Below are 16431 nucleotides of genomic sequence, written 5' to 3'. Positions count from 1 at the left end.
TGACATTAAGAGTGAACAAATGAAATCTAACCATCACGAAGTGAATTTGATGTGGGACTACTCTGTGAAGCGGACGGTTACAGTGGGGTGAACCGCAATATGGCGGTGTGGCGGAAAGCGTTACTTTTTCAAATAACTTTTCAAAACAAAAGTAGTAGTATTTATCTAATATACTAGATTATAATACTAGATTATAAAACAAAGTATAACCTAGTACATACACACACACACACACACACACATACAATATATATATATATATATATGTGTGTGTGTGTGTATATATATTTATATTATATATATATTTTTTGTATATTTATATATATTTAAATGTGTGTGTGTGTGTGTGTGTGTGTGTGTGTGTGTGTGTGACATAAGAATTATGATATTAACATAACATACAACATACCATTGACATAGGCTATTGTTTCAAATTTTTTTAGACACGGTAATAAAAGAAAATGTGTTCTAAAGATTTGTCTGCTGCATTTCAAAAGGTACAAGCATTTCCAATGCCTACTTTTTCCCTTCATTTTAAGCTGCTATTAGTGATTTTCAGTGGGCAAAAACAGGGCTCAGTCTTGTTATGTTTTCTATTGAAATAAACCGACATAATTCAGTGCAATTATTTTTCTCATGATCTCTTCAGGTTTGTAGAAGCCACTGTTTATGGTTTTGTATTTGTTTATTGCTTGCGTACCGGTTGCCACGGGTTACGGTTCGGGCTGATGTGTCAGGTGAAGAGTATTTAGGCACAGGTGTAGCAGAGCAGATCATCATGCATGGGTGACGGGTTTTTACCGCTTGCATGCTTAAATTGCAGTATACAAGTCTTTTCCTGTAAAACAGAGGCTGATGGTGCTGTTCACACGTTGCGCAAGTGCGTCTGCAAGCCTTTTGTTTACTGGAAGCACTATGTAAAAGCACACACTGAGGCAACACTTCAGCCTTGGTTGGTTCTGTGTAAATCGACAAAGGCGTATAGGTAGACTTTCTTTACCTAAATGTCATGCAAATTTTGTGTAAAGGGGGCTTTGTATTTGTTATGGGCTTCAATTGTGGGGCCCACATTGCTAAAACCATATGGGTCCCCCATAGTGTTGCCCAGTTCCATACCATGTCCACTTAGCCCAGTTTTATTCCTCATAGAGCCCATGCAGTCAGCCCACATGGGCTCCCCACATGGCACCCATGTAACTGAAACCATATGGGTCCCCCATAGTGTTGCCCAGTTCCATACCATGCCCACTTAGCCTGGTTATATTCCTTATAGGGCCCATGCGGTCAGCCCATATGGGCTCCCCATTTGGCACCTATGTAACTGAAACCATATGGGTCCCCTATAGTGTTGCCCAGTTCCAGACCATGCCCACTTAGCCTGGTTACATTCCTTATAGGGCCCATGCGGTCAGCCCACATGGGCTCCCCACGTGGCACCCATGTAACTGAAACCAAATGGGGCCCCCATAGTGTTGCCCAGTTCCATACCATGCCCACGTAGCCTGGTTATATTCCTTATAGGGCCCATGCGGTCAGCCCACATGGGCTCCCCATTTGGCACCCATGTAACTGAAACCATATGGGTCCCCTATAGTGTTGCCCAGTTCCAGACCATGCCCACATAGCCCAGTTTTATACCCTGTAGGGCCCATGCAGTCAGCCCACATGGGCTCCCCACGTGGCACCCATGTAACTGAAACCAAATGGGTCCCCTATAGTGTTGCCCAGTTCCATACCATGCCCACTTAGCCCAGTTTTATACCCTGTAGGGCCCATGCAGTCAGCCCACATGGGCTCCCCATGTGGCACCCATGTAACTGAAACCATATGGGTCCCCCATAGTGTTGCCCAGTTCCAGACCATGCCCACTTAGCCTGGTTATATTCCTTATAGGGCCCATGCAGTCAGCCTACATGGGCTCCCCACGTGGCACCCATGTAACTGAAACCAAATGGGGCCCATAAAATTTGCCCTGTTTATGCCCATGCCCACTTAGCCCATTTACATCCCTTATGGGGCTCATACAGTCAGCCCACATGGGCTTCACATGTGGGGCCCATGTTACTGAATCCACATGAGACCCGCAAAATTTGCCCAGTTCAAGCCCATGCCCACTCAGTACCCACATAGCCCGCATATAACCCTTGTGGGCCCCACATGGACATGCTGGCTGGGTGTCCGCATGTTTCCGTTTCAGCGCCTCATAGTTGATCTTCCGCTCTTCACGCAGAGTTATGTGTCTCAGAATCTGATCTGTGACCTGAGCTTTATCCTCCTGTGTCATGTGAGCAAGTTGCATCCATTCCGTGTCCTCTAGCAGCCTATGGGCCATAAGTCTATCATTGGCACGGGATGTTAACAATTGTGAAAGGATCCTTCTCACAGGGGGGCAGCCCATAGCATTGGGCATAATCTCAGACGTTGAGCCCGAGGGGGTGTCCGATGCGAAGGGTTGGTTGTTATGACACACTGTCTTTATCATGTCGTAGGTAGACATCTGTGTGCCCTGGCGTGTACGTGGCATAAACAGAATCCTCCCTTCCAACGATTCTGCGATAATAACCCCCAGGCTCCACATGTCTATAGCACAAGTGTATTCCATGCAGTTATCAATGAACAATTCCGGCGCGCGATATGACTCAGTTACCACAGTAGGACTCATCCATTCGGAGGCTTGTCTAGATAAACCCATGTCAGCTACCTTAACTGTGAGATCCTCTGTCAGTAACACATTGAAAGGTGTCAGGTCTCTGTGCACAATATTCAGTCTGTGCATATGTGACAGGGCACTAGCAACCTGTGTCGAAAAATGTGCCACAAACGACAATGGAACCAGCTGGAACACCTGACCGTGGGTAAGGTAGATTTGCAAACCGTATCCGTTGTGAATGGCATTGCTCAACGTGTAGGGTACAAATGGCATGAGCATGGCTATCAGTCCATTGTCCATGAAACAGTCGTACATGTCAATAATATAAGGATGTCCCCTTAATGCCGCAAGACAGGATAGTTCTCTGATGGTGGAATCCGCCACACCTTGGGACTTGTAGGCGACTGCGGTCGCAGTGTCCTCTGTCGCCGTTACGGTCTCGGTGATCTCTGTTGATGCCCCGTGGTTGTGACATTTCAAAGCAAACATCTTTCCGGTTTCCAGACACTTTACCTTATAGACTACTCCGTAAGCACCCTGTCCAATAATGTTCTCTCGTAGATATTTCTCCATGATAACCTGTTCACTATAGGTACGACGAAGCAGTTGTCGAATCCGACCTTGCAGTACGTCCTCCAATGCCCAATGTGTCAGATTGTAACAATCTTCAAATGTGGACCATCCAAGTCTCTATCCAAGTCTCTGTCCAAGTCTCCAAGTAAATATAACCCCTGTCATATGAAACCTCCAACGCGTAGGCAGATGAGTGATTGTCCACCTAAAACCTATCTGAGCTGAACCATCACACCAGCTCTTGCTGTTGTGTCGAACATCCAACCAACAGCTCTTGCTGTTGTGTCGAACATCCAACCGACAGCTCTTGCTGTTGTGGAACATTCAACCGACAGCTCTTGCTGTTTTGTCGAATCCGACCTTGCAGTACGTTCTCCAATGCCCAATGTGTCAGATTGTAGCAATCTTCAAATGTGGACCATCCNGCCACAGGAACTGGTCTGTACAAGCAGAGAGCGAGTGGGGGGAATATGTATTCAGTTTGGGGGGCAGCGAGACTGGAAATAGGGCAGTGGTGTGAAGTGCAGCAGGACAGCGTGTCCAGACGTGTTGACGCACCTCTAGCTTCCGTTGGTGTGAGGTTGTACATTGAAAACAATATGAGAGTATCTTTCGACGCACAGTGTTCGCTGCCCATGTGTTTTGGCCTTCACATGCACACAGTCTGGAATTTGACATCACTGAGGAGAGGCTAAGTTATTATTTAACCCTCTGGTCCCCCTTGGACGGAAAACATCATTTTCAGTCATTTTTCAGTTTTTATTTTTTGATAACTTTGGCTGTGTTCATGCATATAGAATGACAACTTATTTTTGGTAATATTTTTGAAATTTTAAAGCCGCTCCTTAATCAGGCCTAAAATACACAAATGGCAACCTTTTACGACACCATGCCCTCTCGGACGAAAAACGTCCCCATTAAAACGACATTTTTTGATTCCCCTTCAATTTACATAAAAAACGTGATTTTTTTCTATCTCTGGCAGTCAGGTTGGTTAGAGAGACCCATGAATAGTAAAAAAACAACAACAAAAAAACAGACTGGGCCAATTTCCATTTTTGGGGCCCCGCTGTCTTTTCAATGCAATTCCTGGTTTGGCCACTTGAAGCACTACAGGCCCCTAACAGGGAGGGCAAATGCAGAGTAGATCAAAAATGGTCTTGCTGTGCTCACAAGGATGTGACATTGTGGTCTGTATAAAAATATTGCAATATTATTTTGTGAGTGTGTGTGTGTGTGTGTGTGTATACATGGACTCAAAATACACAGTGTCAAATCCCTATGTGAAAATACAGCTAAATGTAAAACTATAAATTCCGTATTTTTTCATCACGTCCTCATGGCAACTTAGAAACATGAATTTGATGATATTAGTCATGATTTCTAAAGTTAGGGGATCAAAATGGAAGTTTTTACTAAAATCCATCATACATTTTCTCCTGCTTTCCCTGCAGAGCAAACACACACTAAATAAAAAGCAGTAAAATTGCCTGTATTTTTCTCCTATTTTTTCATTATTGAGGTTTGCGAGCCATTATTGCAAAAAAAATATAAATAAATAAATGCTAAGTTAGTGTTGATATGGATGTCTGGGGGCTGTGGCTGTGTACATACTAAAAAAATATCGTCTGTGTGTGTGTGTGTGTGCATGTGTGTAATTGAGTAGCTAAAAATTGCAAATTATGAGCTGCAGGTTCCTGCAAGGTTACATTACTGTTCTCTCCATCTCTCTCTCTCTCTCTCCCTCTCATACACACACACACACACACACACACACACACACACACACACACACAGAATATTTGGTATGTATAATCCGAGTAGGAGTTGGTTAAAAGATTCAAGCAAAAAAAAGTAGAAAAAATATTAATATTTAATATTTTTATGGTTGTTTTTCAAGAAGGACGAAAAACGTCCTGAAGGGGAAAGGTGTGATTTTTTATAAGGGGGACCTGAGGGTTAAGAAACCCTTCAACAAATGATAATGAGCACAGAAAACTTTTACTTTAACTACAGATACGTTACTTTATTTAATTATGCTGAAGCTCACAGCAATCAAACAGTAATATCAATCAGGTGTAATAAATGCAGTGAAAACAGAATTAATCAAACACAGTCAACAATTCTTTCCCCATCTTTACCCTATTGCTCTTTTACTCATGACCTCCTTAAATTCTGAAGAACAAGGCTGCAAGTGAAAATGCAAAAGTCTTTAAGTCTCAAATATAGAGAAGAGACAATGTAAATGACTAAATTCACATGGGACATGAGTGCCAGAATGAGCCAAGAGGCTATTCTTATCTGCAGTCCTTTGGCCAAGCTGTTAAAAAAGGCCTTCAAAATATAAAAGTAATGCACACTAAGGATTAAAACAAGGCGCTGATCACTGCAGTAAACGTGATTATAGAAAACTAACCCTAACCCTAACTTCTTCAAGACAAACGATCACACAGAGACACAGGCACACTGATCTGATACAGGCCACACCTTTGTCACACAGCTGATGATGATGATGATGATAATTAGATGATCATGCCACACCAATAGGTTGAGCAAGAAACAAAATTTTTTTTTTTATAGATTTAACAAAACAAGACAGGAGCTACAGCAGATCACATCTTCATAATAAATGACAACAGCCACTACATATTCTACCACATTTCACTTTAACACACAGTTTTTAGTTCATCATGTTAAAAAATGTTAATGTCTTTCCAACGTATGACTGACCACAAGGACAAGTAATCAAGTAAATACAGATTTAGTGGGGATGTTTCAAACTATTACAATGATACAAATAATTACGTTGAACGCAGCAACCACAGCGGCAGATGCCGTGAGAGATGGGTGCTAAAATAGCTCGAGCTGGTACTCATTGAGGAGAAGGCAAATATGAGTAAACTAGATGGTCTCTCAGGTTTTTACCCCGTTCTGTGGATACACCGCTGAGAATTACAATTTAAAGTCGACTATAGAAACAAGCAAAACAACAAAAATCAAATAATAACAGCAACTGAAACAAAAACAAGTATATCTTTGGAATAATCAGTCAGCAGGAGGACAGGTGCAGCTTAATAGGTTAAAGTCAGCTGCTTTTACCTTTAAAGGAGCAATAAGCGAAATATCAGAGCTCCTGAGAGCAGCTGTGGATCATCCAGTAGGGGGCTCCATAGCTGCAAATTACTCCAGTAGCCGTAGTAGCTCTAGCGCTAACTCTGGGAGCTAACGCTAACATTCCTCTCTTCTCCGTGAGCCCGCCAGGCTCCACGCTAATTGGAGAGCAGAGGTAGAGGGAGGAGTAGCTCATGACACACTTTATTTTGCTCTACAGGCAGTGCACAACAGCGAAACTAGCGGTGAAACGATATCGCTTATTGTCCCTTTAAGAAATAAACATCATCAATATAATCATCCTCTTTATCTCTGACTGCTCTGTTCCACTGTCACACAGACCTTCAGTGGTAATATCTTCACTTTAGCAGCAGAGCAAAAGTATGGAAACACTCTCTCAGTGAAAGTGTGTGTGAAGGTGTGTATGTGTGTGTTAGTATCAGGATCAGAGAACGACAGCTTTCCTCTGTTCCAGTCCAGATTCACTCTGATCCTCTGGAGCTGCTTCTGAATGATGAGATCAGTGAGTGTAGCTGATGGTGACCATGCTGAGTATTTACCTTCAGAGAACCCTATTCTCCATAATCCAGACTGTATGAATCCCTTCCTCTGGACAGATTCTGCTAACACACCCAGTTCCCAGACTGTACTGTCTCCAACCTCGACATCCCAGCTGTGAGTCCCTGAGTTAAAGCCCTCAGAGCCCAGGACAGAGCAGTAAATACCAAACCTCTCTGGATTATCAGGAAGCTGCTGTCTCTGTCCTCGTCTCACACTGGTCAGATCTTCAGACAGGATGAGGTTTGGATGAGCAGTGTTTGGGTCCAGAATCAGAGGAGTGTAGGAGACCATGTCCTTCATCTTGTTCCAGATGTTGAAGGTCAGGTTGCCCAGGTGTTTGGCCTCGTCTATCAGAGCTCCTGAGAGCAGCTGTGGATCATCCAGCAGGGGGCGCTGCTGGACTCTGTCCACTGCAGCCTTGTAGTTGAGCAGGAATGAGACGTCTTCAGCTCTCAGCTCGTCCTCTGTGGCTCTGACTGTGTCTGAAAGAGCTGCTATCTCTCTGCTCAGAGCCTCCATCTTCTCCTTCATCATCTGACTCTTCTGCTCCTCTTCCTCCCTCAGTGCAGCCATCCTGGCCTCCTCTTCCTCTTCTAGAAACTGGTGAAGCTTCTTAAACTGCTCCTTAATCTGCCTCTCTGTGCGTCGGGCCTGGACCTTCATGTGTTGTGCTGTTTGTTCACACTTCACTTTAACTTGTTCACAAACCTTTAACTTCTCCTTTAAGGGCTCCAGAGTTTCCTCAACTTCCTTCTTGTGTTGTCGTGCAGCTTCATCGACGGGTCTGAATCTGTGCTTGGTGTGTTTTTCTGAATCTCTGCAGACGACACACACTGGCTGCTGATGGTCCAGACAGAAGAGTTTGAGTTTCTCAGAGTGCAGACTGCAGAGAGCCTCTGAAGCTCTCTGATCTCTCTCCAATAAGAAGGCCTCACACAGGTTCTTTAACACCAGGTTACAAGGTGGTTTTGCAGTTGAAGATACTGTCTTACAAACTGGACACTCACGTGCTTGTCTCTGTCTCCACCAGTTCTGCAGACAGTCTTTACAGAAGCTGTGGCTACATGACAGAACAACAGGATCTCTAAAGACGTCCTGACAGACCGGACAGCAGAGATCCTCCTCTGATCTGGAAGCCATTTAGTCTCTGAGTGAAGCTGAAAACACAGCAGACAGAAAGTACAGTCAGTCATGGCTCCCCTCCCTCCTCTACTAACTTCACTGAAATGTACTTTGACTTTGAGTGGTGTTTTTAGTCAAACTCACCTTCAGTGTGTGGAGTGTCAGCAGGTTGAAGCAGCAGTGTTGGAGTTTTAGCTGAACTCACTCAGAGGAAGTTGTTAATTTGGTCTGAAGGTGAATCTGATCGTTTGTTCTTCAGTCTGTGTGTCTCTCTGCAGTGACAAAGAATAACTTTAGGATTCCTGGTTTGTGTCAGGTGAGTCAGGTGAGTCAGGTGAGTCAGGTGGAGCTTTGTCAGACCTCCTCTGCTAAATGCTGTGCCCCAACATGTAAAACAGGTGTGTCTTATTCCACTGTATTGAATCATTGCTGATATGCAGACTGATAGTGTTCAGCAGGCGGATGCAACCTACTTTGTGTTCTAAAGTAGTTTAAGTGTAGTTTGAAGGAAGTGGAGGAGTTAAAATACAATTAAGTAAAATCCTGAATATTGTGTGATATTGTTTTTTATTAAATAGCGATGATGTGAAGGTGATGAAGGAGACTCCCCTGACACCGTCTTGCTTGTATATAGAAAGGTTTATTACATGAAGTCCAGCATCAAATCAAGCACCTAGGATTGCCTGAGAGAGGGTTTGAAGCCAATATGAACTGCTCTGAATAACAGCTCCAACTACCCTGCCTATATAGGTTGGTTGTTTTTGTGAACTTTGAAACAAAATGAGACAGATGACAGAGAGACAATCTAGATGGAATCCAACCTTTCAACCTAGTTTATCAATCCTTGACCTAGGCCCCTAAATGATCATATCAGACCAAGGACATCAAATACCAAGTAGAACTTCAGATACTACAATATTCTGGGCAGGTCTGGAACGAAGGGATTTAGGATGCATGTGATATTAACTGGGGTGCACTTGTAGCTACACTGCAGGCCGACAGCAGCAATGACAAATGTAACAAAACATGGCAGGAATATTCCCATTCAGTTTTTTAAAAACCATGAACTACAAAACGAACAGTTTATAACGAGGCTGGATGGTTGCATGATACGCTGCTGAACGGCATCAGTTTGAAATGCTGCCGTAAACAACCTAATAGAAGGAGCTGGAAAGTCTCGACAGGATTGGCAGGAATGGTGGTGGATGGGTCCAACAAACCCTGGACTTTCATCCAGGTGCCCAGTGTTTGCTTCCAGTGTAGAGTTAAATCATGATGTTTTTTTCTCAACCTAACCATGTGCTTTTGTTGATGTCCAGTGGGCTCATTTATAAACAATTGTGTACGCAGGAAACGAGGCCTGAAAGAGGTGTACGCCACTTCCCAGTGTTGTGACCTGACCTAATAACAGGCCTCTAATTAAAGTATCAAAATGGCTATGGGAAATAAATAATAGTTATTATCAATAATTATTGATTATGTATTACAATGTTACTTAATTTACATTAAATCACTTTGTGGGGCACTGTTCCTGAAAAGGGAAAAATGATCACCAGTTAATAATATCAGTCTCATGAAACACTTAACTATCAATTTGAAACTCTTAGAAACAGTTAAATGAATAACTATAACCAAAGTTACCATATTAACAGCAAGTTAAAGGATTGCAGAGTTCTTGACATAGCAGAGGTTGACTCCTCATTCACTCTTGTTCAATATTAAACAGACAGCAGGTACAATTCCAAATGTGTTTATTCATAAAGAAAGCAAAGCAAACAAATCACACAAAGTCTAACTAGTTACTATATACAAGCATGGGTGTGTATACTGTACGTGTGTATGTGTGTGTGTGTGTGTGTATATGTGTGTGAGAGAGAGAGAGAGAGAGGGAGAGAAACAAAAGGTGTGTGTGTGTGTGTGTGTGTGTGTGTGTGTGTGTGTGTGTGTGTGAAACAAAGGCCATGTGGCCTACGCAAAAAATGGCTGACAACAAAAAACTACGAGATGGCCAAATCAAAGATGGCTTCAGACAGGGGGAGGTTTTGCCTGATCTTGTGGCCAGGACAAAGACAAAGGAAAAGAAGCGGGAACTTTGGGTTGCCTCTTTGGGTGTAGCTATGTTGAAAGCCAAATTGTGAGTGAGCATATGTGTATGTGACCTGTCAGCTATGGTACTCAGTGGCAGTGGAGACGAAACTGAACCCTTCAGGGTTGTCAGACAGGGATGTGTCATTGCTCCAACACTGTTCTCCATCTTTGTTGCCGCTATCCTCCCCCACACAGGCAAACATCTGACCCAGGGAGTCAAAATTATGTACAGAATCGACGGCCAACTCCTCAACATCAACCGATTCAGGGCTAAAGGTAAAACCACCACCATTTCCATCATGGAGCTGCAGTATGCGGACAACAACGCCCTCGTAGACCTCTCAGAAGAGGACCTACAGTGTACTCTGGCTGCCTTTGCAAAAGCTTACAAACAGCTTGGTCTAGCCATTAACATAAAAAAGACCCAAATCCTCCATCAACCACCACCAAACAGCAGTACGCCTGTCCTGCCCACAAACATCTCCACTGACAACACCAGACTGGAAAATGTGGACCACTTCCCATATCTTGGCAGCCTCCTATCTTCAACAACTGTCATTGATGATGAAATACACCACCGCCTCAGCTGTACCAGCGGGGTTTTCTCAAGGCTAAGAAAGAGAGCCTTTGAGAATCGCGACCTCCAAGCAAAGACCAAAATCCTGGTCTATAAAGCAGTGGTGCTCCCCACCCTTTTGTACGGATCAGAAGCCTGGACCACAAACAGCAGGCACTTCAAAGCATTTGAGGCGTATCATGAGAGATGCCTATGAAAAATCCTTGGGATCAGCTGGGAGGACCAACGCACCAACACCAGCGTCCTGGAGGAGGCTGACATTCCCACCATGACTGCCATCATTGCCCAAAACCAGCTCAGATGGACTGGTCACATTATCTGCATGCCTGACTCTCGCCTCCCAAAACAAGTCCTGTACTCCCAGCTGGTTGAAGGGAAACGTGCCCAAGGAGGCCAAAAGAAGAGGTACAAGGATAACATTAAAACCAACATAAAGAAGTGCCACATAGTCCTTAAAGCCTGGGAAGACATGGCAAAAGACAGGGCGACCAGGAGAGACCTTGTCCGTGAGGGCGCTGCACAGTATAATGATGACCTCCGCCATGCAGCACAAGACAAGCGCAGACTCAGAAAGGAGAGAGCAACCATCAAACAGGCCCAACCCAAATCCACTACCACTGCATTCCCCTGTCCACACTGCACAAGAATAATCGAAGGAGGACAGTCATACGCAACTATGAGTGGCTGCAGATGATGATGTGATATATGTTGCAAAAGGGTCTGGGTTAAAACAGAGGATGTTTAGTTTCACACTGCAGGCTGACAGCAGCAATGACAAATGTAACAAAACATGGCAGGAATATTCCCATTCAGTTTTTTTAAAACAATGAACTACAAAATGAACACCTTATCACACTGTATAGACGAGGTAGATATTTCCTGGCTGGACTGAAGCAACGCAGGGACCATTTCTATAATCCCAAATATCTGTCACTGAGTGAGTGGTAAAGTTTCACCATTGGCCGTTGCTCTTTCAGAATGAATGGGTGTGACCGTAGGCTTGTATGAGATGAGCTAGACTGACGCAGACCTGCATAATTTCACTCCACATCTTGCTGAGTGAACTGCAGGACGGTAAGGGATTTGTCCAACTTGCTCTCATAGAGCCCAGTCTCACTCCCAGGTCGTCAAATACCAACGATTTGTGCAAGGCACCCTTCAGTGTCTGTGTGAGACGCACCAGATTTTCACCTAACTCATATGTAAAACCCATCTGTAGCAATATTAAACATGAATATACCATTTTAACCCAAAACATTATCTTTTCTCCTAACCCTAACCAAGTAATTCTGTTGCTTAAAGCCAATTGTGATGGTTTCACAATTTTAACCACGTGCTACAACATGATTCAGCAAAATGACAGCCTCACCTCACCAGCCTGAGCTCATTCCAAAGTTGTCAAATACTGCCGCTTTGTCAGGGATTTTGGCGTGCGACACCAACACCAAAAGCCATCTTGTATGGTGGTGGGATTTACTGCTGGGTGGAGTCAGTTTGTAAGGTGGCCTGACAGAATGATGTTTAGTTTCATACAAGAGTCTGTCTGTGCCACGTATCAGCAAACTAACATCACTTAGCTTTGGCGAAGCCAACTAACCAATAAACTTACTGCAAACAATCACAACAATAACTCGGTGAACAGCATTAAATCACAACTGACAAAGTTAAACAGTCTTGTTTTACCTTTACAATTGTAATAATGCTATGCCCAGTTGTTACGTTACCAATCCTTGAATGGATAGAGGAGCTGCTTTGTGGTGGGCTGCTTTTGTTAGCTGGCAGTTGAAGGCTGGAAAGAGCTTTGATTCCAGAAGCAGTCTATATTGTGTCCTTGTTTCAAAGGCACAGATCCGAGGAAGCAGGTTGCTCAGGATCCTTGCAGAGTTAGCAATCTGCTGCTAACTCAGCTTAGTTCTGCTTGTTGGAAAGTTCGTTGCAAACCTTGTGTCTGGCACACTAACTTATCTGGTCATCAGGTTGTGTGTCTGCTGGGAGCGGGCCATATTGAGAGCAAAACTACAGCTCCTGCTGTGGGCATGCAAAGCTGAGAGAAGGGGGAAGGGTGGAGCAGGCCATCCTGTGTGATGCCCTACCTCTTCAAAGGTTTAGGAGCAGAAGCGCGCTTCAGAGGTTCGGGAGAAAAGAGCAATGGAGAGTGGACACTTCTCCTTAAGTTAGCTTGGTGACATCACAAAGTCACATGTCACTGTGACAGTAGTGCCCAATCAAGTATGAAGACTGGTCTCTCAGTTAGGTGTGATAGTGAGGCATCCTTACCCTGGAAATCCAGAGTTCTCGCGAGAGCACAATTTGAATTTGCTCAGCAAGTCACTCTGGCAATCAGTAATGATGCTCATTACCCATGTCGTTGGAGCCGAGCTGCACCAATCACATTGGTGTATCTGATATAGGCGGGCCAGAGGTGAGCTAAACAGATGACGACAGCGCTGCGAAAACGAAGTCCGGAATCAGTCAGTAAACATTGCAAGTTGGCTACGGATGAACACCAGTTTGAAACGGTTTTGGCCGCTACAATGAACGAGTTAGACTTGGCTTTTTCTCTAAAAGAGGAACAGAAGACGGCGCTCGAATCTTGCCTTTGTCAGAAGGACGTTTTTGCTGTTTTGCCGACTGGATACGGCAAGAGTCTAATCTACCTGTTAGCTCCGCTGGTAGCTAAGCGCTAAGTATTGTTCTGATTGGTCGTAATGTTATCCAATTGCGCGCAGTGATATTTTCAAATGCTTGCTTGGTGCCGCCCCTCGAGTAGGGCCATTTTCATTACTCATAGCCAGACCCTAAATCTTTCTAGATTTGAGTCTGGATTTCCAGGCTAANAGAGTAGAGCAGAATAGAGTAGAGTAGAGCAGAGCAGAGTATAGTAGAGTAGAGTAGAGCAAAGTAGAGCAGAATATAGTAGAGTAGACCAGAGTAGAGTAGAGCAGAATAGAGTAAGGTAGAGTAGAGCAGAGTAGTGCAAAGTAGAGCAGAGTAGAACAGAGCAGAGTAGATTATAGTATAGTAGAGTAGAGCAGAGTAAAGTAGAGTAGAGCAGAGTAGTGCAAAGTAAAGCAGAGTAGAACAGAGCAGAGTAGATTATACTATAGTAGAGTAGAGCAGAGTAGAGCAGAATAGAGTAAAGCAGAGTAGAGTAGAGAAGAGTAGAGTATAGAGTAAAGCAGAGTAGAATAGACCAGGGTGGAGTAGAGCAGAGCAGAGAAGAGCAAGACTTTGAACCACAAAACTGTGGGGTTTAACTACTGATCATTCCATTTTGTCACTACCGAAATGATCATGTCACTACCAAAACTTTACCATAGGTTTCGGTAGTGACTGTTTCGGTAGTGACAATCCTAGCTATTTTTCAGGATAACTACAGAATACTAGCAGTCACATGGCTAACAAGCACATGTTTGAAGAGTTGTTCACACAGAAAAACATAATATTTTGCATAAACCCCCCAAATGTTTACATAATTGAAGAGAACATGTGTTCAGTAGTGACGGTTTTAAAAGTTACACACTGATTTTCAGACTTTGGAAGACATTTATTTAAAAAATGATGGGAGTCAGTGACTTACCATGCAGCCATGTGGGACGGGGGTGCAGTACTACCCCCCTTCTCAGAAATTCAGGGGTGTGGCTAAAATCCAGACTCAACCAGAGCATTAAAACTCTTGTGTTTCGGTAGTGACATGAAAACAAGGGACACTATTTTTTTGGCATAGTTTCTCAATTTAAAAATGAATCCCGCAATACATCTAAATCTTTCAACTTCTGTTTAAACTTAATCACAAATATGTTTTAAATTACACTTTTGAATTTGAATTGAATTTTAGAGGTCAGGGTTGGGGACAGCTACTTCCCAATAGAAAGTACCCTATAAATGGTGATTTTGTATTTATTTAGCTTATCACTTTTTCATTTAATGTCCTGGGTTTAAATAGGTCATAACATAATCTTTGTAAAGATCTATGTCTGAATACTCAATTATATCATTTTTGTTGTTTTTTTTGTCAAGGGACAGCACTTTGCACAAAATCGGTAGAATGCCCCACATACACAAACACAGGACAATACAAACACTTAACCTACACTAAATGACAAGATAAATCAAGTACACAAACACACTCACACTCTCACACAAGGGAAGCAGTACTAGGAGTAAGGTAATTCTTGTGTATCATCATCTTCCGGTTGGAAACCACTCAACCCCACAATAAAGAGGTCACCAGAATAACTAATGAAAAGATGAAATCTTGGGAGTTCATGGTTCCCACTGGAAGACGACATCATAGATATACATACATGCATACACAGATCACATGCGTGAATACATATATTATACATAATTAGAGGTCAGTATTGATATGTTCATGTACTTCTGTAGCCCAATTTGTACTTCAGCTTCTATACTGATTAAAACTGTGTTGGGATTCACAGGACCACATATGATTATTTGTCATTTGGTAAAATCTAAACTGGAGATTTAAAGGCTTCCATCTCCAGGAGGTCTCACCTCACCCCTCAGTGAGACACAAGTCGTCTCATTTGCCAGGCTGGTGACACCTCCGGGATACTACCAGCTAATAAAGACACGTCATGGCACACGTCAGATGACGCTTCTGAAGAAGACTGCCGTGACAGTTGAAACATGTCAAAGGTAAAACCACATCTCCTTAAAAACTCATTGTCTGAAAAAAAGATAACAGGTACTATATTGTACTTTGTTAGTTGCTGCGGTTCATATGGGTCAAAGATACCAAGGTATTTAACACCATCTCTGCAAATCTGAAATGGGGTGTCTTGCTTACCCTCTCGCAATCTTCCCATAGGTAGCGCCAAGGACTTACCAAAGTTAATCCTATAACCTGAAAAACTACTGAATATATTAATAACTTTGATAAGTTCTGGCAAAGAGGTTCTTGGGTTAGGTGAAAACAGCAATACATCATCCGCATACAAAACAATCTTATCCATATGATTCTTAGTAAACGTCCACTTTAAATAAAATGGCTCCTCCTCTGACTAAATGACAAACAGCAGAATACAGTTAGAGGAAACTAAATGAAAACACATCATCTTCATTACATCAAACAGATAACTGTACAAACATTTCAGATGTTTAAACACGTCAGATAATTTAAGCTTTCATACATGTAATTAAACATAGATTTTAATGTTTGGAAAGTTTCCAAAGTAGAATTTAAAATAAAGTTTGTTGGATCTAAACAATGATTGTTCAGATCCGTGCAGAAACATGCAGTTATTGATAAATTTGAATTTGAATCCCATCAGCTTTCAAACAGTGGTTTCTGGTTTTCATTGCTCCACACACACAAAACATAATTAAAAAAAATGAACAATTTAAAATGAAACAATATTGATAAAAAAAGAAAAGGTGAAAAAAAAACCCCATAAACATCAAAAATTAAAATAATTTCACATATAAAAAAGTCGACGATATTTATTTATTTAGCTATTGCAAATTTCTCAAGCCAAGCAGTAGCCTCTTGATCTATATTGTGGAGGGAGACTAGACCTCCTTTTAGTCTTTGGAGAGGGCAGGCTTCAATAATATGCTCCATGGTTTGCTCCTCTCCACAAGCACACATTGGGCTCAAGCTGCTCCCCCATCTGTGAAGGCTGGTCAAGCAGGGACCTTGACCAGTCCTAAATCTGTTCAAGGTGGACCACTGTCTCCTCGGGAGGTTGGTGCCAGAGACTGGTTGAGTCGGGTCTGACACTAG

The 16431-nt window shown here is 42.9% G+C and overlaps 2 protein-coding genes across 2 annotated transcripts in view; one reads left to right on the top strand and one right to left on the bottom strand.

Moving 5' to 3' along the window:
* The window catches only part of pcbp4 (poly(rC) binding protein 4), a 536281-nt gene that overhangs the window by 483440 nt on the left and 36410 nt on the right, over nt 1-16431 (top strand). The window lies entirely within an intron of this gene.
* On the bottom strand, nt 6641-8282 carry LOC126385939 (nuclear factor 7, brain-like). Its single transcript, XM_050037984.1, has 2 exons — nt 8162-8282; nt 6641-8052 (listed from the first exon to the last, which is right to left on the bottom strand). The coding sequence occupies exon 2, from the start codon at nt 8033-8035 to the stop codon at nt 6641-6643; it is 1395 nt and encodes a 464-aa protein (XP_049893941.1). The 5' UTR covers nt 8036-8052; nt 8162-8282.

The sequence above is a fragment of the Epinephelus moara genome, chromosome 24 (genome assembly GCF_006386435.1).
Source record: "Epinephelus moara isolate mb chromosome 24, YSFRI_EMoa_1.0, whole genome shotgun sequence".
NCBI lineage: Eukaryota > Metazoa > Chordata > Actinopteri > Perciformes > Serranidae > Epinephelus > Epinephelus moara.
The sequence above is the reverse complement of the archived record's forward strand: the minus strand, read 5'-3'. Positions and strand labels throughout refer to the sequence as shown.